Consider the following 25,511-nt stretch of genomic DNA (forward strand, 5'->3'; position numbering starts at 1 on the left):
TTATCTTATGAAATATCACATTTAAAAAAAAGTAGTGCATTAGTATAAACTGTAAGCCCCGAAAACTCAAATATACAGCTGTGGCCTACAATACATAGAGATATATGGTAACTTTTATACAACGCTAAAATAAACTTATATATTGTTTTCATGTTTATTGTTTTTCCTGTTTGTGCGTTTTAAAGCAACTTAAGATTTCTCTAAAGTTTAAAATTTTATCGAAAAATGAAAAAAGGTTTAATGAAAAATCAATATTTTTTTCTTGTTTTCTGCGTTTTGTTGCAAACAAAATAGCTTACTGTACTGCAATTTCATTTCCTCTTTACGGGATAGCTGACTCATAGATCTTTGTCATCCATCGGTCTGGCCATATTGTGCATGCAATTATTCTCTGGTTTATTTATGTGCACTAATTTTAGAATTAAATAAAGAATGCTTATACTTCCTGACATTGGATATGGTGTTATTAATATAACTTAACAGCAATGAGGTAGTAACAACAAAAATTCAAATTTCTGACAAAGCTTTGTATATTCTTGTATCGCACAAACTTCCGAAAGAACATATATAGCTTCCTGAATCATACCGGAAATAATCGAAAAAGGGCAACCAATTAAGAACTCAGAATCGTGTTTCAGGCAAATGCATTTAGTTGGCGAAAGGTAACGTTGTGGTCAGACTTAAAGAATTCGATTTATTTTACAAAATTAGATTAGAATTACAATTAGATCATCTTGAGTTTTCTCATGTTAGATTCGAATTAGAATTAACGAATTCTTAACCAAACGAATTTCAACAAGTAGAATTTGAACTAGAAATACGTTTGATTATTCACAATCAATTTCATTTAAATCGCGAATTGTTCTAATAGGAATGTGAATAATACATATGTACCCTATGTGCTTGTATGCCTTTCAGCATAGCATATGCTTTTCAGACTGTAAAACTTACTAGCAAGTAGTTCCCACCAAAGAGCTTTTAAATTCTTTATTTGTGTAAAATGCCGTAGGGCAAAAGTATAGCATTTATGGTCAAATCCGAATTAGATTAGAACTAGAATTAGAGTCCACAAGATATTCACAAATTGAATTAGAATTATCCGCATTTTGCTCTCATAACTAGAATTACCTTGTTATCCAAGTTTGGCTGTAGTAGTTGAGGAATGCGTACAATTTATGAGGTTGCGCAGTTTGCGTACGATAAGAACGTGGCATTGTCCGCAAACGAATCAACTAAATACAGAACTTTGTAAACCAAAAATCGGTTTGTTATCTGCAAATGTATCTAGTTTTCATCAGAAACATTTTGTTGTATCAAGTTAAAAATGATGAAAGTTGTTTGGTTTGTTTCACTGTTCTTCGTGTCACTTTGTCACGCAAAGTGTAAGTATGATTTTTATCTATATTTAAGCTAAAATCTATATTGTTATGATCTGTTGAATTTAAGTTGCCGTAATAAGCGAACTAAAGTGGTATAATTATATCGCCGTTAACGGGTTCTCCATTAGAGCTTACTCAATATCAAAGCTTGTATATTATTTCGAAATAAACTCAATACCGAAGTATACGACCAGCAATTGACTACGATGTTTAAATTATAAGGTTACACACATATTTTACCAAAACAGTTCACTGTATGTCAGCGTTGTAAACAAGTCATTTTGAAATTAATTCCCAGACAAGTCATTTGTAAAATAACTTAATTCCAAGTCAAGTATTTAGTGGAATAACAAGTTAAATCCCAGCAAGTCATTATTAGAGCAAGTCAATTCCAAGTCCTGTCCCCAAAAATAAAACTTCGTTTGATTAATTATGATAAAAACAACAAAATAGCAATATGGAGAAGCGAATTGTTGTATTTGAGATAAATAACCCAATTTAATAAAAAAATGCTTAATGTAAACACATTTTAACCTGATTGTGCAAAACTCTTAAGTCTAGTCAAGTCAAGTCAAGTCATTTTGCCCAAGCGACTTACATTAAATCAAGTAATTTGAAAACAGTGACTTAAGTCAAGTCATTAACTTAAGTCACTTATATATTTGTAGTGGACTAACTGCCTACAGCTGAACGAAATCAGCTGTTTAACAAAACTGATAGCTTCGACCTAAATATCCCACTTGTGTTCATTTTTGTACTTCATTGTTGCAAATCCCCCTTATATTGGCATTTATCGACCAACAAACCCTAGCATTCACTTACAAAATAAGTTTGATATTTAAAACAACCATACAATAAACCAAGGATTTCCAACTTATGGGTCGCAAGGCCAATGTACCCTTTCATAGGGTCCCTATCACACACCAATTTTTAGTTTTTTCTGGCTTTATTGCGCACGTGGTTTAAGCAAGCGCAATGAGTTTATAGCAAATTATTGAAAATAGTAATTCTTATGTTAATTTTATTTCCATGTGTTAATTTAACCTTTTTATGTTGGTACAACGTGTATAGCCGCAGTTCTGGGGAATTGTAAAAATTTTGGCATACTCAATCGTTTGTGTTTCTAGTTCATCCATTAACTTATGTAAAATCCTATGTAAATGCTGATTTCAATTTGTTTAACTTAGGTCGGTCAATCAAAAGGTTGAACACCCATGCATTAAATCATCACATCTTTGTTTTAACAGATCTGAGCGGGTCTTTTCATGTCCTGAACAGTGTGAGCGATTACATTCCTTTGTATCCACAAGAAAAATACGTTAACGCCACTTACAACTGGTGTCCACTGCTAAAGCCTTACAAGATAAAGTTTAGGACTCAAAGGATAAAGTACGACGACGTTTCGATATTTAAAGCAAAAGTGGCGAAAAAATATCCTTGGGGCTTTAAGGCGAGAGTATTTCGCGTTAAAGGTTTTTCAGAAGGCTTCGGACCCGGATCCGTAACGTTTAAATGGATGGCGTTGTTCGGTAAGTGCATTATTAAAAATTTAAACATTGGACAATAAAAAATACTTCAACATACGTCTACAACAATTTTAGTACTATATCTCAGTTGGATCAGAGTTTTAGTTCAATTTTGTGTATCGTCCGTTGACTTGACATGAAAATGCACAATATCTCATTTAGGTTAAGTTGGTTGTACTAACAGCATGCAGCAAGCAATGGTACCGTGTTTGTTTCTCGGCCCTTTTCCCTATGAGCCAGTGAGGGACGCCATCTATAAGAACAAAATTAAAAATAACAAGTCGGAATAAAAACAGTTCGGAATAATTAAGACCTAATTAGCCAAAATATGTGCGCAATAAGCTTGAACTTAACCGTGAATCCTAGCCCAAACTTTATCACTAACTATCTTAATAATTCCAACTCCAGCCGAAAGTCTTTCCATTACCCGTAAAACAAACCTATAGAAACAACTGTCGAAGAGAAGTTAAAAATGAATAAAGATATACTCGAAACGTTAAAAATGTTACTTTATTGACAATATCTAATTCTGTCAACCATACTCCAAATCTGCCAAACAAAAGACATTGCTTAGGACTAAAACAACTTGAATAGATTGTTATAGCTAGCGGAAAGAAAAACGTTATGTGGTAGTCGGACACTCGTTTTAGATTCCGATAAACGAGCACATCGAGGGAAATAAACATAACTTTATTTTTCGTGCTCGTGTAGAAAACCGAAACAAAAGTGGAAAACCAGAATCCAACGCCGAGTATCGTTACATCAGAGGACCCATGTGCATATGCAACGAGAATTCGACGACAAACGCCTGCAAAAAACGTAAATATACCCTTCTAGACCTATATTTCTCTAAGTTAATCAAAAATGGAGAGATTCTGAAAACAGCTTAACGTAATAAGTATCTAACTTCTTTTAACAGCACAATATTGCAACAACATAACAAAAATGTACCATTTCACATAGAGGCAAGTGCAAAAGCTTTATATTTTTTATATCTTGGTTTAATATGCTACAATACAAATTATTTGTTTCTGAAAATGTTATGCAACTCTCTTTGTGTTGTGTGAAGTGTTGTTGGCTTTCTATATATTATAGATAGACTAGAAACAAGACAAACTAAGAAATAAATCCATTGTTTTTAAATTTAAATGACCCTAAAATAAAGAACAAATTCTTTTAATATAGTCGCAGTATTGCAATTCTCACTACATAAGTAATATATCACAGTTGTTGAACACATATGTGTGTGCATCTTTCGTTGAATGATAGATCACAGTTGTTGAACACAAGTGTGTGTGTATTTTTCAACTAAAATACGTACGACAATTTTGTTCGAAATTTCGAAAAGAAAATTTAAATGAATGCGTTCAAATTTTCACGTAAGGAATTTCCATGTACTTTTCCTGCAGGAATTCCATTTTGTGACTCGATGCCTTGTCAAAATGGAGGAAATTGTACCAACAGAAAAACGACTTTTTTCTGCAAGTGTTCAGAGAAATATGCGGGAAAACAATGCAACCATTGTATGTTAAATAAGAGAAAGTTTACTTCCTACTAAGATTATTATCATACATTGTATTAAATTAACGTATATAAGTTTATTCAACTTTGAATAACTAAACTTACACAAGCCTTGAATTCTTGAATAACTGTAAACGTAACGCAAATCGATAGATTTTGTTTAAACAGAGTGTTTTTCCAACCTTTTTCGCGTCCACCCAAATACGAAACCTAAATATTCTAGCGAAGCTTTGGTGACCAATTTTTTCACAAAATGTTTAAAATCTAATTACTACGATCCATGTTTTCGTACTGCTTTCGAAATCTTTTATAACGTTGGGAAATCTTGATGAGAACCGATCGCAAAAAATCTTAAAATGAACTGCCAGATCGAGAGACCCAATTTTATATCAAACAGCAACCCAATTTCGGGTCGCCACCCATGGGTTAAAAAACACTGGTTCGCGAGGTTTAATTACCGAACATATGCTGTAACAACAAGAATTACATTTCTAAACTTCTTGATCTAAACGGACAGCTTTGATGAATCGTTGCGAACGAACCTTTTATTGTCAACGTATGTAGATCATGTAAATAGTTTTGGTGGTGTAATACCATGAATCAGTATTCCTTTTATTTCTTATTTGACTGCGCATCGACAAAATTAGTTTGAAATATGTTCAGGTCGAAAAATATGAACCATTCCTATTGTTTCAACTGCACTCATATAAAAAATTAAACTTCTTAGTAGTTGATCTACCTATGCATAAAACTGACAATGTGTGTGAATAAAATTGAGTACTTATAAATAAAAATCAATAAAACGTTTTGTGGTTTGTAAATTATTTTTTTTAGGCAATTACTTTATTTTTCATGTTTAATGTGAACTTAACATAAGCGTTTACATTTAGATGTGCAAAATGGAAGCACAATTATCACTCACAAGCAAACCGACAATCGTTATTTTATTCCGTGGCTGAACACGGCTTTTTTCCAGTACAGCTACCTTCTCCACGTTAAAGGTGTTGTGAGAAATTCGGCTGGAGCTAAAATCCAAAAGTTTAAATACAAATCTAAAGTATTTAGACATAATGGATTTACGGTTAAAATAAATTCAACCGATTGGAAGGAAGTCAAGGTTGAGTGGAGAGCCGAATTCGGTAAGTTTTGTTGTTAATTCTTCAAATTTAATTCGGTGGCTTGACGTTACAAACACTAGGCCAGGGTTATTAAGTTTGGCAGTTTCTGAGGCCACAATTTTATTTGGAGATGATTGTGGGCCACACATAACATATAGAGGCAGATTTAAGATATTTGTTGTAAGGGGGGACATGAAATTTTTCAAAAAAAAAAACATTTTGGCAAAAAAGAAAGTTTAGATAGAGTTTCGCGATTCGAAAAAAAGTAATGTTTTTAGAAAAAAAAACGCAATAGTCCAAACACAAGCGTTGTTTTTTAACCGATTCCGCAACCATGGTTTGTAGAAACTAACAAATATCGGTGTGTCAAAACATTATCTGCTAGGAGTGAACGAGATCATAACAAATATGTTTTTTTCAGGTTACCGTTCAATTCGTTGGGATGGGATGATGGATACGACCAAAGCATCAGTCACCACACAAAGCACAAAACGTAAGTTCCTGTTGTGTTCTCAGTTTTACTAAGTCTGTTTACTTTTTTTAAAAGTGAGCACGATTTGTAAGTAGCGCCACGATTACAATGCCAAGATAAATGCTGCGGTAACACGTAATCAGTGAAGCAAATATTACGTAGTAAACAACAAATATTAATAATACGTAACTGTTTCAATAAACGTTTAAAGTCAAAAAGTATTTATTCATGATCGAATAATGTTTTATTTGAACTTATAGCTATGAGCCTTATCACAAGCTTGGATTCACCGTTTTGCATTTTTATAAGCGGGTTGTATTTAATTGTAGAGGTATACATGTGAAACAGTTACACTAAATATTTCATTCCACCAGTTACACCAAATATTGAAACAGTTACACCAAATATTTGATTCCACCAGATGTATACTATCACGGAAGGTTTTTCGACAGAAAATTTTATCTTACCTATATAAATTGATCAGGAAATGTTAAAAATTGTATTCCAAAATAGCCCGAGTTAAGTCATATAAATAAAAAACACCAAAAAATTATCCGAAAATCAAAACGTATCTTTAATAAAACTTATGAGACAAAATAAGTAGTAACCAGTGTTTTCATCGCCCCTTAAAAAAGAACGAACCCTAGAAATAAGCGGCGTAATAGAAACCCCCACAATAAGTAAAGCTTTTGGTATATGTAGCACTGGCTGCCCGCAGTAAAACAAGTACACATTTTGTCTTCATCCGTGAGCTGCTTTATTCAGAAAGTTTCGCAACAAAAGATGAAATAATTTAAAGAAACTCTTTCACAGCTGCGTTGCTTTGTCACGAGAATCCTTGCGAAAACGGGGGAATATGCAGCAACACTTCGACAGGAATCAATTTTTGTTCGTGTCGTCCAGGTTATGGAGGAGACACTTGCTCGCTCAGTAAGTATAGTGCTATATTTTGCAGTAATGCGCAGTTTGTTGTTTTTGTGACAATATATTGTATCTGCTAACATACCACAATGACCCTACCTTTTTTAACATTTGGAAATCAATGTGTTAGTCCTTGGGTTCGTAACCTGAAGTCCATGGACCCCTTTGTGCCACGTGAACTAGTTTTATAGCCTATTTGAAACCTTTTTTATCATCAGAAAAGTATGTCATAAAACAATAAATATTGAAACCAACTCTAGTTCGCCCGCGAACCCGAGCAAAGATGTGCAAGTCTTATAGCGCGAAGCTCGAAATATGTTGCTTATATTTGTTTTTAATTAGTGATACTTTTAATTGCTACCTGACGCATACAGGCACATAAAAGAGATTCGTATATTACTCGAAACAATGGCATATATAAACAAACTTAACACAAAATGTGCTTTATATTTATAAGTCACGCGGCGCAACAAGCCATGGCGCTTTTAGAGAAACAAAACATAAAAATAACATGTATAAGACATTTTTTGGTAGGTTTATATAGCACAAATCAGCAAGAATTACAGTTTGGGGCCATGGTCTGACGTCCCCTATAGTTCCCGGTTGCGCCAAGAATTAAACTTGATTTCGCTATAATAGTAACTTTACTTTCAGGATACATCACGGGACAGGAACACATTGAAAAAGCTTTCGTATACTGCAAAAACAAAGAGCACGTGCAAATTGTGTACGATCGATGCTTCTCAAGAAACACAAGCAAAGTCGATTTGTCGGCAACCTGGGCATTTTGGGACCAATCATTACTTTCAATAGAGTTGGTAAACGGTTCCGTGTCGGGCTTTGTAGCTGCACTGGCGCGAAAAGAGTACTTTTCGTGGGTGGATGGCAAACCGCTTGACATATATTGGACAGCTTGGTTTGGTGAGTACTTTTATAAATGCTTTTGGCCATATGAGAAATCATTGGGTGCGTTAGTATAAAGAAAGTCAATATTCCATCGTCTAGCAATAAAACGAATGACTTGAGAAAGGTTATATCACAGTGATTGTGCACGAATGTGTATGTATCTTTTCTTAAATTGTAGTTAAATTTTTCCCGAAAACTTTTTCATCAACGTAACGTTAAGTTCCTGTTTTTAAACGTCTAATACAGTGGTCGGCAAACTGTGGGCCACGGCCTAAATGTTGTGCGCATAGCCATTTCTAGTGCTCCGCGAGCTATTTTTCAAATGATGAGTTCCATAATGTTGTTGTGGGCCACGAGTTACTTTTAAATAGTTTAGTGTTATCACGAAGTTGTGGGCCGCGTGATAGCAATACAATCATTACACTCCATTTTAAAAGTTATTGTGGCTAATAATTTTATATTGTCGCAGTTTGGTTGCCCGGGTGCCAAATGTGGCCCTGAGAGTGCCTGTCAAACTGTATTTTTTGCCACCTTTAACTATGTAAACGCACTTTTTTTCGCGCTTTGCGCGTATGTTCTTGTTTTATATAGTTGTTTACATTGTGGCATAGCAGTATTTTCGGCATCAAGGCGCTTCGAAGTTACTTGTAAAGTCAATTGTAAGGATTTTTATGTACTTTCATGAGTTTTATACTTTTCATAAGTTGTATAATCTGTTTATCGCTAAAAAGCGATGTTCTATGATTTGGGTGTCGCGTAAGTTTTGAAATACTAAAGAGGGCTTGCCAAGAATAAAAAGATTGGAAACTACTGGTCTAGAATATCTTAGTGCCTATAGAAATTCTTATTTGGATTATTGTTATTATTATTTTTTTTATACGATATATCATTTATTTTTTATACAAACTGATTGCACTTCAATCTCCGCAGAACCCTTAAGTTTTAACACTGAACCTATCTGCGGTCCTGGAGGTTATTGTCACAACAGCATTAAAGGTCAACGGTGTCACTGCAAGAAGGGATTTGAAGGACCACGTTGCGAAAACAGAATAATCTAAACTTCAATAGCGTTATGTCATTCACAATAGATTTGCAACAAACGTTTCTTACATTCACAATGAATTACAAAGCAAGCGTTTTACCTTGGAAACATTGCAGTGTGAACACGTCGATTACTTTCTTGTCAATTAAATCAACTTCTTTAGTCTTTTAATAATGAATTTCAATTGCTTTTTCCTTGCTTTTCGATTGTTTTGTTTTTTGATGGACTAGGGCTTAAAATAATTTAACGAATTTAATTGCAAACTGAAATATGCTACTTTACTAGCACCGCACTAAAAGTGACACTTTCGACCCTGAATGGACTTTGCTCCTTTATGCAAGTTCTAAAAGAATAAATTACTTCCTGAACAAATTCATTTGTGTCAAAAAGGGCCAGCTAAAGGTAACAAGCTTTATGGAAGTAAGTTTTTATATTTGACAAGTCATTGGAGGCTCACAATAAGAGAATCGCAACACAGCATAGGGGTTTACCCTTTTATACTCATTAAAGCGGTATTTTTGTCGCGGCCCAAAATACTCTTTCCAGAGCAATTAAAGGCACACTGCTAAAACAGGGGGTGACCCAGGTCCACAAATCCATAGAATGACGTCACCAAGTACGTCATATTGCAATTATTCATAAAAAAATCTGTTGTGCTTGAGCGAACTTGCGCCCTGTCAGGACCTTGTGATGTAACAATAAGCCAGATAAAACCTCAAAGCCACACCAACTTTTAAAATAAAGTACAACGAATATAGGTCTATCACGCGGCACACTACTATGACAAATAGTTCTCGGCCCACTGAAAATGGCCAAAAAGCCTACATTTGGGTCCCGTCCTATACCAGTAAAATAGAGTGTAATTTCCTTTCCGCGGATATATTACCAAAAAACTGGGCGCTCTTTCACTTATGTACGTGAAAAGTTATGCAAAAAACAAAACAAAATAATACCGCATACCACAACGCATATTGTTTGGGTTAGGGTGCGGGTTAGCGTTTGGGTGAGGGTGGGTCAAGTAATATTATGTTTATTATTAATAATAACTTGACCCACCCTCAACCAAATGATAACCCGCACCCTAACCCAAACAATATGCGTTGTGGTATGCGGCATTTGAAGAAAGTTTTTTTTTTTATTAGTTTTTACGTACAATAGTGAAAGAGCGCCAAAAACTGCTCCAAAACAGTTGTTAAGCCTGGTGTAGACACGCAAAATGCAAATTTATGACTTCGCCAATCTCAACTATACATTTCTAGAATACCTTTCTATTTTAATATTTTAATAATTTGTTTTTAGTACAAAGGCGCCGTGAAACTTATCTCAGCCTCATAAATGAAGATTTTGCCAACCTAACGTTATGAAGGCGTTTTTTTGATCTATAGTTTTTTTGATCTATACATGTTCTTCAAATGGACCGAAGGTATAAAATAATAGATTAATAGGGTTATATAAAAGTTTCAAAAACTGTTTACTGGTATACTTTAATTAAATTTAGCTTTCCACAGTGAGTAACGTGATATTTCTCGAAAACGAAAGTCAACGCCAAATAGGTCGAGTAATTCGACATAATCTTAAAACCGACGCTTCGATGCGAGCTGGTATTATTATTAGTTGATTGGCTTGTAATTTTTTTAAATTCAACTTATTGGCTTTGTAAATCATTTTTAATTCTAATTACAGATACATACATTGTGTAACTTCACTGATGTTTATTTTAATACTGCTGGTATGTACATTGTCAAGGTTACGTTTACTATATACTACAGAGAAAGTGTTTTTGTTTTGACATTTTGACAATAAAATTTATGATTTAAATGTTTGTTTTAAGAATGCGTTTTTAAGTCCCGAGATAAAAAACGATACAAGAGAAATATTTAAGGAACATTGACTCGCTTGTAACTAGACTAGCAAACATATTTTATTACACAGCAATCCGCCAACCCCTCATTATTAGACAATATAAGGTAAAAGCAAACAGAAAATCATCAGGATTCGGCACATACAGCCTGGACTTCCACAACAGGTAATTCTCGTTGTGCACCTGTCAATATGATTTCCTTCATTAATGGATCAATTGACCTGACGCGACTCTTGGATATGGTGCGGTTTAAGCATTGGCCTATATTTTAATTATAACTTCCAAACGTGAAAAACCTTTCTGATGCGTACAAACAAAACCAAAACCTGGTGCACCCGAACGTATTCATTTTAAACTTTTAGAAAATAGCGGTTACGCTAGTTTCCGCTTGAAAATGCCCATTTAAAAAAATTCTGCGCATGCAGCATACACTTAAAAGCAAGCTATCCTCGTTGTGCAGTTGCCAATAAAATTCCCCTTAATAATAGGACAATTAACCTGAAGCGAACCATTGAATATGGTGCAGTTTAAGAATAGGCCCATTTGTTATTCATTACTTAAAAGTGAAAAACCACCCCAACGACTCTGGTGCAACACAACCTTATTTGATTTAAACTTTCACAAAAAAGGGTAATGCTAATTTTCCCTTTGAGAAATACCTATTTAATTATCATAAAATATAAGTTAAGTTCAAACAGAAATCGGCAATGCGTTTCTGCAGCATACAACATCAACTTCAAAAACAGGTACTTCTCGTTGTGCAATTGCCAATAGGATTTCCCTCATTAATTGATCAATTGACCTGAAGCGAACCATACGATATGGTGAGATTAAAGCATAGGCATATGCGTTATTTATAACTTCCAAGGGTTAAAACCACCCCAATACGTAGCAACAAAAAACCCTGGTGCACACAACCTTATTTGATTTAATTTTTACAAAATAAAGGTTATGCTAGTTTCCGCTTGAAAAATACCCGAGATAAACGCGCAATTGACATTGTACGACTTCCCACAAATTTCCCGGGATGTTAGTCGACCCCATTTTGCATCTGCAGTTTGCAGGAGTGATTTGCTTCTCTGCAACTGGTCTCGCAATTGTTTCCGTACTTGACGAAGCGATCAACTCCACTTATAACCTATTTAGTTTGATTGTTGGCAAAGTGGATTTTCGTTGCAAGTAGGTCAAAGAACCAAGTCAAAGCAGTCAGCTATTCAGTTCACCGACCAGTCTGAAAAACAAGCTTACGCAATGGCGGCTACTCCGGCGTTGATCGCTTTATTGATTCAGGTATTTTTGATTAAAGGTAAGAGTAAAACAACTATAATTTCGTTTTAGCGGTGAAACATGTTGTTAGGCAGAAGTGGAGAATCAATGAAGCAAAAACTAGGGAAATATAACCAAACATTTAAGAAAAGTATAATTGTTAAACAATTTTTTTATCTTCATTGTTAACCGTATTTGTCTCATTTTAAATCTGGAAATCAGGTGGAAATGTTTAACGAACAATTGTGTTAAAATCTTGACAAGCTTTCGCACAACCGAAATATGTCGAATTGGGTTGTTTTATTTATTGTTTGTCTACGATATATACATATAGATCATATATATATATATCGCATATATTTGCTAATTATTAGGGATAAACCTAGAGCCCTAACTAAATGTATGACCGAATAGTTCGGATCGGAGCCGATACCTGGTACCAAGCACTTGCCCCCTTTAGAATTTCAAAATGCGATTAATATTATTGTTTATAAGTGTAATAAGCTTACTTATGAAGGCTAAAAATATGACTTCATATTTTAATTCAGTTTTACTAAGTGTTTTTGGATTAATATTGATTTGTATATAAACTTCTAATCATATAAAATCGTATGTATAGCCTTCATATTATTATCATAAATTATTTGTATTCTATTTGCCGCACTCTGGAAATTTTTTTGCGGGCGCCTCAGCGCACGACGACTGTTTTTTTTATTGCCCTAAGAAGATTTCTCGAATAGGTGGTCGAAACGATAGAAAATTAATAAAATTTGTTAGTTAATTTAACATTCTATACAAATTTGTTTTTTAACAGTAACTGATGATGTCTATTCATAAGGCGAAATATTTAAGAAATAATTTTATGTTTTATATGCGTTTTTATAAACGGTCCTAACATCATCTGATACGAAAGCAATAATCTTTCTTTTACATTTTATTTTCTGCGAGAGATTTTACTTCCGAAAGTTTTGCAGCCTATATAATTTTTTCTTTTTTGTATCTTTCCGCGAAACATGGTGAAACCCAGTTGTTGCGAGATTTGTCAAAACCTCCAATGTTTGATTAAACTTTAAAACACCCCATTAATAAATTTCTGAAAATTCTTTATTGGTTAATTAGGTTTAAAGATAATATGGCGTTGATTTAAAAAGAAATACATTTCTGTTGGGCTAATAAAGCAACAGTTCGCCATAAAGATTTATTCAGTTTGGTAAATCCTTGTTTATTGTGCGACAGGCTACAACTCCCAAGCAACAGAGAACACAATCAGGGGAGTCAAAAATGTCGGTACGCACTACGTCGATCCTCCCACAAAGGGCAAACTGGTCGATGTTGCGTATCGCAGATGTTTCAGCGGGGTTGCCAGACGCATCAACGCAACGGTACGCGGCCAGAGCAGATACGCAGACACTTTCGAGGCCACAATTCAGGAAATTCATGACTGGGGCTTCAAGGCGTTGGTTCAACGCACTGACCAGAAAAATTGGGGCTGGGGTCAGCCGAGCGTACGAATCTTCTGGAAAGCGACCTTTGGTGAGTTCTAGCTAATGTTTCTTCTTTTGATTTTGTTTTTATATTCTCACCATGACAACTAAATGTAAAAACGGAGCAGACGTTGCCCGCGGTCTATGGATAGGGTAACAATCATTCTTCCCAACTTTCAATCCACCAATAATTTAATTACTAATAATTGCCAGCCGTAGGCGCAGTCGCTCAGATTGAAAAAAATCCTGCAGTGCGTAAACCGTATGTAGTACATTCTTATCCTATCATTTTTGCTAGTTTTTCCACTGATTTGTCGTTATTTTTTTTTAATTTATTTTAAACTGTTAAAATCTACATATTTCTATCTATCCAATTTTTGTTTCCAAATATTGTTACTTTCAACATTTCCTGAATTTATTTATTTTTCATGGGCAGCTCGCCTCGATGACCGAAAGGTCCTTTCGCTGTCCTTGTGTTATTCTTTTTTTTCATCGTTTGCAAATTTGCACAAAAATAAATTGAATCTGAATCTCAACCAGTTGTGAAAGCAGAATAATTTTTCTTACTGGAGCGTATGACAATTTTCAGACATCACAAAGATTGGGCAGATTTATAACGTCCTTGCAGTATGACCATTATATCGCGATTAACACCTATTTCTAACTTTTAAATCAACATGAACGCAATATATGCATTCTCATGAGCTTTTTGCTCGATTTCTTTTTTTTTTCTTCTTTTTTATTTATTTTATTTTTTTTCTTTTTTTTTTATTTTAGGCAAAATTGTCAGATATATTTAAAAATTTTCAAATTTTCATTTTTTTAGATATCATCATACCAATTGTGCCTATTCGGCCAATTGCCGGTGAATTACCACGTTTGATTAATTATTATTGACACCAAATTATGATGAAAATGAAACATTCGCCATTAAAATGAAATGTAAAATTAAATCAATAAGTAATAAGTTGGTTACCATAACCAAGAGAAAATTAGAATATATTAAGTAAACAGATCCAGAGAAAGATCATCGCCATAGCTGCCATCACCGAAAAGCGAAATCAATTTTCAAAGAACGAAATAAATCAGTTAATGTTATGTAAAGGTCTTGAGTGGAAATTTTTGTTATAGTTCTAAATTCGTTATATAAATGGCAATTTAATTTTGTTGGGATTTTCTTATATTTGCATTATGTGGATTAAAATATAAGTTAATAATAATTATTTTTTCATTTCTTGCAAAGGCAAGGATGCCTATATGATTGGTTTTTATAAATTTTTGAATTTGGTTTGTTTTTTGGTGATTCCTTGTATGTTGAGTGTTGCTATATTAATGACACTTAAAAGTGGAAAAGGGAAGAGTAAAGGAGAGGAGAAATTTAGGAAACGGTGTTGTTCTGGTCAGATATTGTTTCCTTTGTAGAAGAAGGCGACTTGGATTTGGTTTTCTTTTTCTTCTTCCTCTTTTTTTCAGAGGATTTGGAACTTCTTGCTCTTTTAGAGAAACCAGTGGGGGTACTAGATGCTTCCGGTTGTTGATCTGAGGATGGTGAACGTTTTTTCGTCGGTGGTTCTTGTTTTTTTCTTCTTCTATTTCCCGAAGAATTGCTTTCAGTTTCATTTCCTTGAGTTGTACTTTTGTGTATCTCCGTTGCGTTGGAACGTCATCGTGTTCCGATGCCGTAGACATATGATTTTCGTCTTCAGCAGAGGAGGAAGATTTGTACCAGTTGGTAGAAGAAAAAAGACTGGAGTCTTTGGTTTCTGATACTTCTGGTTCTGTGCGTCCGTGTTGTTTCAGGTTTTGATTTAACAAGCCAGATGGTTCTGTGTTTTGATTGACGTTTCCGGGTGAATCTAGGTTTTCGTTTGGGGTACCGGAGATGTTAAGGTTAAGGTCTGGTGTGCCAGGGGTTACTAGGTTTTTGTTTAATGTGTTGGAGAGGTTACAATCTGGTACCGAAGGGATCAAGGTTTGCTGGTTTTCTGTGCCGGAGTATTCAGGGTTTTGGTTTGGAGTGTCGGGTGAAACAAGATTTTGGTTCTTGGTATTTTCCATTGGTAGCTCGTGATACGAATTCGTTTTCCAAAGACCATCACTTTCGGTTCAGCCACTCAAATGTCATGTCAGTGGCCCTCATATATATCTTGTAATGTTCTATTTGTTTCATGTGCCCATTGCTTCAGTCTCCTAAAGGAAATGTTTCGCCAAGTTAAACGCAAATGTTTTCGCCCTTTGCACAATTAACCTAACTTCAGTTGCACTTCGTTCGATAACAGCGCACTTTTTACCATTGCTTGAATTATGACGTCACGTTATGACATAACTTGTGACGTCATGTTTGAAAGTTGTTTTAATCGCCAAATCCTGATTCCGCCCATGGTAAAAGCTAACTTGAATACTTCCAGAAAGTCACGAATTTACGAAGAATCCATGTTATCACGATGCGAGGTGCTCCAACAGTGTGAATGGAATAAGTTGTGATTGCGAGCAAGGCTTCGGAGGGGACAAATGCGAAATAGGTAAGTTATGAACCTTTTCAGTGTTTAAATAAAAATTGTGGTTTTGTTTGTTTGTTTGCATTTTTTGTTTTTTAGTTTTTTAGTATTTAGACATTTTTTATTCATGTTTAGTCTCATCCAACTGAATGTTTAATTCTATCATAGAGATTAAATTAAGTACAGAACTTAGTAAACCGAAATCGGTTTGTTTGGATGTTATTGGATAAATATATTTCGCTACTAAAAGCATCATCAGTATCTAAAAACTTAACACAATATAAATAAAGATGTAAGCCAATAAAAACTCAAAACTGATCATAGGCAAGCGGTGCACTAGCCGCAAGTGCTACAACTAAATGACAAAGCAGTGAAATTATTTAACAATCGATAACCCAGATAAAAACGCGCTATGAAATAGAAATGAAAAGGAGGGCAAAATAATAGAGAAATACGCCTTTAGAAAAAGAATAAACATCAAAGCCTATTCAGACGTATAGCTATTATATTTCAATTGTTTAAAAAAATTATTATTTATTTAGTCTCAACATCTTAATACGTTACTTAAACAACCGTATAGATTTAATATTCATTTTACGATTAACTAAAAAATATTTTTGCACTTGAATAGCAATAAAACTTAAAATAATGGCTGGAGGTTGTAATTTGACGTACAATGAATGTCAAAAGCCCATTCATAATGAGGTAGCATATCGAACGTTTCCAATAAATCTTAAGATAATGGCTAAGTGTTGAGGCAAGACGTTGAACTAATATCAAAGCCCATACAGAGGTACAGGTAGCCTTTTTTAGAGGTTTCGAATAATTAATTATTATTCATTCTCAACATCATTATGTGTTTCTTACTTTTATATAGGCTTTGATATCCAATATACGACTATACCGTTTAATATTTTGGCGTGAAAATAGAGATAAATCTTAAGATATTGGATAGAGGATGTAGATATTTAGCCATTTTCTTAAAAATGCTCGAAACATTAGCAAAATGCTATCTATTCTATGTGAGCTTTGCTATTCACTACGTCACTTTTGTATGGGCTTTAATAGTCATTCTACGTCTAATTGCAACTTCCAGTTAATATACTTTAAAATATTTTAAGAACTATCTAACGTTAAAGAGAATGAAGTCTTTCAGAAGTGAAAAAGAGAGTATCTGTTGATATAAATCCATGGCACAATTAGCAATATTTTTCTTTTTTAGCAAATAGCCATTGCTGGTCCAACCCGTGTCACAATGAAGGGACTTGTATTGAACTGCCTGAAATCAAGGGATTTGTCTGCTCGTGCCCTCTCGGCTACGCTGGAACAACTTGTTCAACAAGTAAGGTTACTTAGGTACACTATGCACAGATATGTAATGTAGCTTGAAAATGCACGCTAAAGCGAGATACGGCGGGTAAATCGACATCATCTAAAAAAAGACATTTCAAAGCGGGTAAGAAAAAAATGATTTATAACAATTAAACGTTTGCCTCGAACCGGGATTGAACCATGAACCTTTAGATGCTCAGCAGGCTTGCTCGGTAAAGTAGGGAAGTCCGATAAGTGAGATTTTATTCCAATGCCGATCCACGATATTTTTTGGACACAAATTATCCAGATCAGATCAGATATTAAATGACGTCATCACAATGCTTAAGAAATCACAGTAGAAAAAATAGACGTTGAAAGGAAATGATTACCGAGCTAATAGGCCAAAATGTGCTTTTGCGGTAAAAAGTCTAATTATATCTAGTTGTTAATCTCCTACTTTTACGTTTTTAACCACTTGTTACGTTGACGCTACGTTTAAAAAATACGTTACGTTTAGACTTTGTGACGTAAACCCATACATTTTTAATGCCACCACCTCACACAAAAAATCTGAAGGCAAATATAAATATACTTGCTGTCGATTATAGAGCTGTTCAAGCGCGAATAAACGCTTTTCGTTCGTTTCAGGAGTTGTGAAAGGGGCTTCATCGGTTAATCTGTTTGCAAATGGAGATATGATGATCACCACCGTTCTGTTCGACAATTGCTTCATTGTGGCGCCATCCAGTGTTGAAGCATTTGCCTCGGGTGCTTTGTCCAGTGTATTTTCCCCTTCGGTGAACGCGATTTTCGATTGGGGGTTTACTGTGGAACTGACAGTATTGACTAACACCAGTGTCGACTGGCAAAACACCCCGATAACGATATACTGGAAGGCCTTATTCGGTAAGTCATAAGTTTGTAATTGCTTCTCACCAGGGAAGATTGCTGATGTCGACTGAGTGTGTGGGCAAAGAAAATACAGACCTGAGTGATTTTTGACAACAAATAGCAAAGAAAAACAGTCAGGTAGATCGACATCATCTTAATTAAGTCGTTTCGATACGAACTTGTATCATCTTCAGTTAATGTGACTGAAAAGTAATTCAAAGCATTACTTATATAACGGGTGGGACGCAATTGTAATTATTCTGCGTTTCTATATTGGGAGCATTAATTAGCAGCGGGGTTAATACGCGTCAACTGAAAAATAAGTCCCTGCTTTAATGGCGGCCAAATTGAGTCCAAATCTGACAGCCAATTTTAAAAAGTAATTTATTCAATCAACACAGTTTTATAACACATTTATTATTTATTACACTCAGCTATTTATCTCAACTTTTGCACGTAAAAATTTGCTTGCTATTATTTGTTTTTGGTTATTTTATTGAGTTGTTGATCATAATCGTTCGAGTTTACCAATTTATTAGTTTATCGTTTTATTATATGTCAGTTATTTAACTTGAAGTTGACTTGCTCTAATAATAACATGACTGGGATTGACTCGGGCAACTGGTGACTTTGACTCGGACTTGTCTTGTTAGTCTTTTTTAACTTGACTTACATTTATGGTATTCACAAATAAATTGACTGAGATTTAAGTCGTTTCAAATGACTTGTTTACAACACTGGTTTCGTTACAGATTCGGTAACTATAGTTGAGAGCAACATTTGCTTGAACGGTGGACAATGTCGCAATGTCCAAGGAGGGAAAGAGTGCCATTGTGAACCTCAGTTCTCTGGTGTAACATGTCAAATTGGTGGGTATAGAATGTCGAGAAATGTATGTTATGAGTTGTTGTCGCAACTTTACTGGTATAAAAGAGCATTGATTAGAAATGAATTAGTTTAAAAAACGATTGTTATAGTTTAAGGCAGTATTTCTCACCCTATTAGTCGCGTGACAAAATTGGGTCACTTTTTGGTTTGGTTGGATCGCTGGTTGCAATACTTCACACTTTTACATAAAATTTTGATTTTGGAAGATATTGGTTCGAGGTTGTAGTTAGACGTAACAGGAATATCAAAGCCCATGCAGAAGTAGGGATCCTTATGAACGTTTCAACTAACATCTTTAGTCATTTTCAACATCAAGATGTTTCGAAATGTTCAAAATGGTATCTACTTCTTTATCGGCTTTGATATATTTTTACTACGTTTTTTCAGCAGGATTTCTACAATTTGAGAATATTGCGGAAGGCATTACAACGACATGACTGACATAAAACAAATTTAAACTTATTAATGTTTTTGTCTAGTTTGTGTTTTATAACAAGATTAATGAAGAGAATTGGGTCGCCAAAGTTGGTGTGCGCTAAATACTTGGTTCGCCGTAAAAAAAAGATAAGAATCATCACGAAATTGAATATAAATCAAGATTTGACCAACGACATCTTAAATATCATCGGTCATAGAACTCGTCAGTTCGAACCTCACTGCAGGCTGTTAGTTAGTTTTCTAGTGCCTTGCTTGCATCATTCGATAATAAGTTGCAATTTCTTCGGGTGTAAAAGTCCGAATAGGTTTTAACTTTTTTTATTCCCAAAAGCTTTCTAAATGCCTTTAATAAATAAATGTTCGTTCTTGTAGAACAAGATCCTTGCAGCGAACATCCCTGCGTAAACGGCGGAGAATGCACGAGAAGCGTTACTGACGGTTTTCATTGCAACTGCCCAACAGAATACGTTGGTAGAAGATGCCAAATTCGAAGTAAATTAACCTAATGCGGTTCTAACCTTGGTTCAAGGTCCAATGGCACACAATGTTGTTTTATTGTTTTTAGAGGCCTACACGTGCACCAGCTACGAAGACAAGAGTCCCTGTTTGAATGGCGGCCAATGCAGCAGCTTGTACAGAGACATTTCTTGTCACTGCACGCCCGATTTCATGGGAAAATACTGCTCATACAGTAAGTGCAAACTGGTGTTATATCTTAAAACGGTTTGTGCCAGTATTGCAAACACGTCATTGTAAAAAAAGTCAAGTCCATACCTGGTCATTTGCAAAATAAAGTCCAAGTCAAGTCATTTTAAATAAATAACAATTTAAGTCATGATTAGATCGAGTCAATTACAAGTTGTCAAGGCTTTGTCATAAAAAAATATTTTGTAGCTTTTAAAACTGGTAATCTCGTTCAATTATGAGTAGTATAACATAAGTAAAAACTAACAAAAATACGACAATATAGCAAGCAAATTGTTTTATATGCAAAGTCAAGTAACCCATTTTATAAAAAAGTGACTACTGAAAAAGATCATTTAAAACCAAGTCATTTGCTCATATGACTTTAGTCAAGTAAAATATTTTTGCCCGGGACGTTTAAAATCAATGACTTAAGTGCACTTAAGTAAAGTAAAGTAATTGACTTGAGTCATTACAACACTAGTCTGTGTTACCATTCGGTGGAAAAACGTTGAACAGGCAGACTGTACCTGCTAAATTGTGGCCAATATACTGAGGGTTTAACATAATCACGATTTTAGTTTGGTATAACATTTGGTAATATGTTAAATCTAATCATAAATAAAGTCAAAAATGTAAACTGATTTTATGCACAGTTATTGTGTGATATATTATATGGTAATATATAGCTTTTCTAACAATAAATAAACTCCCATAAATTTGTTTGGGCAGTAATTCATGTTTTAATTAACACAAATCCATGTATTAATTAACATCGGTTATATAACTGCTAATTTGGGACAAATATATTACTTCAACTGTGAAACATTCTGATATTATGTAATATTTACATTTGTGTAACGACAAGTGGTAATGTATGTTTTTTCCAATAATCATAAAATGTCCCATTTTAAGACTTTTTTTAAGACTTCAAACAATTCTACACAGACTAACACATAAAGTGGTTTAAAGCACATTGCTAATTTATTCTACATGTCCTTTTCTTATGAGAGGTTACACATTTAAATCTAGCTGTTAAACAGTGTTTGCTGACTTAGCAACATACAGTGCAGAAACCGCAAAAAACTTGCTAAATTGTAACAAACATATTAGTTGAACAGTTAAATAGGTTAAACATATTAAGACTTGTATTGTATGAAAACAGGTAATATATGCTTCCCTGATAACAAAAAAAAAACGTTGAACGTTTTTACTGTTTTATGGTTATTAATGTCAAAATTAACGCAAGTGAACTTCACACGCATTAATAACTATATATCGGATCGGAGCCGTTACCCGAAGCCAGATGGTAGTATCGGTACTCGTCCGATACAAATGGTAGTATCGGTACTCGTCCGATACAAATGTAGTATCGGTGCCGACCCGATACCAAATTAATGTAGGAATTTAATACGAATTTTGTTCCAACGCAGCAATTAAATATTGAATTGCAAATTTAGCACAAAATGTTAAATTAACACCCATAGGTAACTAACTTCTTAATTTTGTGGCTAATAACGCGGTAAAATGCAAGTATCGGACATTCCTACTCACGATATACATACGTTTTTCCAGGGAAGGTTACAGGCAGGTTCCTGGTGGGCGCATACTACCAGTTTACGTCAGACAGAAAGACCTACCAGGTGCCATTCGACAAGTGTGTAAAGACCAAGCCACTCAGCATCGTTACAACGGTTAAGGGATCCAATAAATGGCCGGACCGTTTTGAGGGAACCGTCACCGACATTCACCTGTGGGGATTCACAGTTATCGTGAGAAGACTCGATGGATATGGCTGGGGACAGCCCGATGTGAAACTAGACTGGACAGCACGATTTGGTAACAAAAAGTTTTATATTATTTATTTCACTCTTTATGAAAGGAATGTCAAACTCAGGTCTAACTGAGGGCCGCGTGACATAGTTTACTACTACTCCAGCGGCACGGCTGCGAAGTCGTTTATAAAGAAATCGAGTCCGACTCCGGCCAAAAAAAGGAACTCGAGTCCGACTCTGGCCAAATGGGCAATTTTGTCGAGCCCCGAGTCCGCTTGCCACATTACAGATTGTATTTTACTCATTTACCTAACTAAAAAAAAATTACGTTCCGGTAACTAAATCAGGCAAAATATCCACGTTAAGCTATTCAGGCCTTACAATTTACAGTTGGCGACCATATCAGTTTAAAAATTTGGTAATGCACATGCGCACGTCGGACTCGGGTAGTTTTACGTGGTCTTAATCGATTTCCGAGTTCGACTCCAGCAAAACAAACCAACTCCGTCGAGTCCCGAGTCTTCGCCGCCTGCGGGCTGCACCAACATAGCTAAAAACACAAACTTTAAACAGCTCCCCTGGTAATTCTAATTGTTATTCAGCTTCTCGGCAATCTATTCAAATCGTCTTCTTCAAAGTTTGTATATTGGAAATATTACATTGTCAGTACATATATGTGTAAACATCCGGCGTCAGTTAAAACAAATAAGTGCCAGAAGAACTTATTTCTAGTATATTGGGATTACAAATTGAACCCACGGGTAAAAAATCGAAAAACACTAAAAATGCAACGGATTTGTTACAAATATTTTGGTTTGAATAAATTTAAATTTTACTTCAATCAACATCTTAGTAGATCGGAATACACCTATTGTATAAAATTTTATACTCTAATTATGAATTTCAAAATCAAAAACATCGACAGCATCTAGAAACATGTTGTTTTCGCTCCAACAAATGTGAAGCTGAAATTAAGTCCAACTAGTTCGATTAAATCGACATCATTTTGAAAAATACATTAACTGATGATAACACAAGTAAATGTCGAAACGTTCCTATCAAGATGGTGTCAATTACCTTTATGGCTTTGACGTTTAATATTAAACTTCATCACAGATCCGTGTATAGTGTACCTAAGCTTATTTCCACTTTTTAAATACTTATGATTTTTACTTCGTAGATCAAAAACACTTCGATGACCCGGTTTGCAAAAATGGAGGCACGTGTTCCAATAGTGTTAATGGGCAGACGTGTGAATGCGCAGCTGGTTTTACCGGCACAAGATGCGAGAAGGGTGAGAATATGTGCCGATTTTTCACATTTAAACTGTAATAAGTTTGCTGTTAAAAATGAGAACAATGCCTTTGACCTAAAACAAATATTTCAAAATGTGGCAAGACATACAAGAATCGTCAACCAGGTTCAAGAAAGGCCCTATATATTATTGCATTTGCGTAGTTAAAGTAGGCAACAAATGCACTTCAGGGGTTATGGCCACGTGCCCCTGTATCCTTCCCTTGAACAGACGCTATTTTCTTTTTGGAAACAAACTGTTAAGGAAACCTTTTTGTTTCAGTGGATTTGTGCAATCCAAGCCCCTGTGAAAACGGAAAATGCGTTTTTCACGGCAACAGCTATTCATGCTTATGCAACTTGAACTTTGTCGGACGAGACTGCAACATAGGTAAGAACTGCTTAACCATTTGGAAACAAGCGAAATATTATATAAATAACTATAAATGATGTTTCTTTAAACATTATGAATACCAGACTGGTAGAATCTTGCTAGCCTTATGGTCAGCATGTGTAGCTTAATTTCTTTTTTTTAGCTTTTGTCCCTAAATTTAAATGCTATGTTGATTGAATGCATATTAAAAGAGCCTTGAATATAATTGAGGTTAAATCGTTTAGATGCATCGAAACTGGTAAATGAACAATAAGGCTACATGAGAAACCATTCTAGTTTCACGCATTGGTATTGTATGCTTTAGTTGGTTATTTGTCTAACAGTTGAAATTATTTTAAGTTTACGTCTTTAAACATCACACGTCTTTAGGCATTTTGAATAGCAGGCTGGCAAAATCTTACTAGCTATCTGGTGAACAACATTTGTGGCCCAATTTATTTGTTTTTAAGCTCTTGTCCCAAAAATTTAAATGCTGATGTTCATTAATTGCATACTAAAAAATCCTTGAATATAATTGCGGTTAAATCCCTTGGAGCTTAGATGCATGTAAACTGGTAAATGAACAATAAGGCTATCTAATTTAAGCGTTGGTCTCGTACGGTTATGTTGGTTATTTGTTTAACAGTCAAAATTATTTCAAGTTAACAGGCAATATATAATTTCTTTTGGGGCCACCATTGTGTATGTGAGGTACTTTTAAAAAGACAACTGTTTTGTAGATGTCCAGAGAATTTTATCAACACAATAAACTGAAGCGTCTTCGACATCCATTCAATAGAAGGAAGTTACCTACATTCAAACAAAATATGCTAATTCCCAATAAAAACAGCCTACTGTATATTTTACAATTATTGCATTGATAACCTGTTTCAATTAAAGCACATTTTCGAAATTGTAATCATTAGGTCAATAAATAAATAAATTTAACTTTTTTTGAGTTATGGAGTTTATAGCTTTGCATCGACCAGGCGAGGTTAATTTCACCACTTGTTTATATTTAATTACTTGCATAAACTGTTGGTGTTTATTCGTTACATATTCCGTTGTCCCCTGGGCTACGGAATATGCAACACCATTCGCTAAATTATTTTCGCTGTTATTGGTGCAGTTTAGAAGTCTATAAATATTATACCAGTTGAAAAACGTTGACGTAACAGCAGAAAAGCAAAGCTTGCAATTCAGGTAAAGATATATATGTACATACCACCAGCAAAAGCATGGTCAGTATCAAAAGTTCACTTATAGGTTAAATAAACTGTTTTTAAAAGAAATGTTGGCTGTGTTAAAATATTTTGTTTAAGTTGGAAATTTAATTGTGATAACAAGTGGAATCAGGTTGTAAATTATATTATCTGTACCGATTAAACACTGTTTGCACTATTATTGACTGACAAGATTGGTAAATAGACATAACATCGCTGTACAGGTTAGACGATTTTAGGTGAATCCAACCACGGTAAATATTGACACTATTGAATAACAAATGAGATAACTCAAAATTTATTCCAACGGCGTAATAGTTGCAAAAATAGATTTCAGCAAGTCGGCCAAAGGAATTCTAAAAACTACAAATGCCAAACTCAACATCCAGATATATATAAATATTCTGAGAAAAACAGCCGGAATAAAATGTATGTGTAGTATCAATGACAGTGTTGTAAATGCCGCTTGTAAGTTGATTTTACACATTCCTTGTATTAGCTTTAACTATTTAGCAAACGTTATTTTTGCGAAAAATGTTAATGAGATGAATATCAATTTTAGCGATTTTCACCTATAACTGTCTTAACGATATAAACTAGAGGACGCACTCTTCAAAAACTGTCTTTATTTTGGTTTA

The 25,511-nt window shown here is 34.6% G+C and overlaps 2 protein-coding genes across 2 annotated transcripts in view; both read left to right on the forward strand.

Annotated features, from left to right (window-relative positions):
* Positions 1–17,350, forward strand: part of LOC146141632 (uncharacterized) — a 30,165-nt gene extending 12,815 nt beyond the window's left edge. Inside the window, exons 4-15 of the mRNA XM_083390215.1 lie at positions 2,627–2,851; positions 3,617–3,724; positions 4,315–4,428; positions 5,317–5,565; positions 5,966–6,037; positions 6,830–6,946; positions 7,592–7,858; positions 10,818–10,911; positions 11,910–12,052; positions 13,249–13,545; positions 15,905–16,018; positions 17,217–17,350. Coding sequence (XP_083246341.1) covers positions 2,627–2,851; positions 3,617–3,724; positions 4,315–4,428; positions 5,317–5,565; positions 5,966–6,037; positions 6,830–6,946; positions 7,592–7,858; positions 10,818–10,911; positions 11,910–12,052; positions 13,249–13,545; positions 15,905–16,018; positions 17,217–17,350 — 1,934 coding nt within the window. The remainder of the gene's footprint in view (positions 1–2,626; positions 2,852–3,616; positions 3,725–4,314; positions 4,429–5,316; positions 5,566–5,965; positions 6,038–6,829; positions 6,947–7,591; positions 7,859–10,817; positions 10,912–11,909; positions 12,053–13,248; positions 13,546–15,904; positions 16,019–17,216) is intronic.
* A 609-nt stretch (positions 17,351–17,959) lies between these two features.
* Positions 17,960–24,840, forward strand: LOC146141633 (cubilin homolog). Its single transcript, XM_083390264.1, has 8 exons — positions 17,960–18,214; positions 18,952–19,068; positions 19,898–20,017; positions 20,091–20,216; positions 21,785–22,048; positions 23,165–23,278; positions 23,561–23,668; positions 24,391–24,840. Exons 1-8 carry the CDS (start codon positions 18,004–18,006, stop codon positions 24,417–24,419), a joined length of 1,089 nt encoding a protein of 362 aa, XP_083246390.1. The 5' UTR covers positions 17,960–18,003; the 3' UTR covers positions 24,420–24,840.
* Positions 24,841–25,511: the final 671 nt, after the last annotated feature.

Source organism: Ascidiella aspersa, chromosome 5, assembly GCF_963924565.1.
Source record: "Ascidiella aspersa chromosome 5, kaAscAspe10.2, whole genome shotgun sequence".
NCBI lineage: Eukaryota > Metazoa > Chordata > Ascidiacea > Phlebobranchia > Ascidiidae > Ascidiella > Ascidiella aspersa.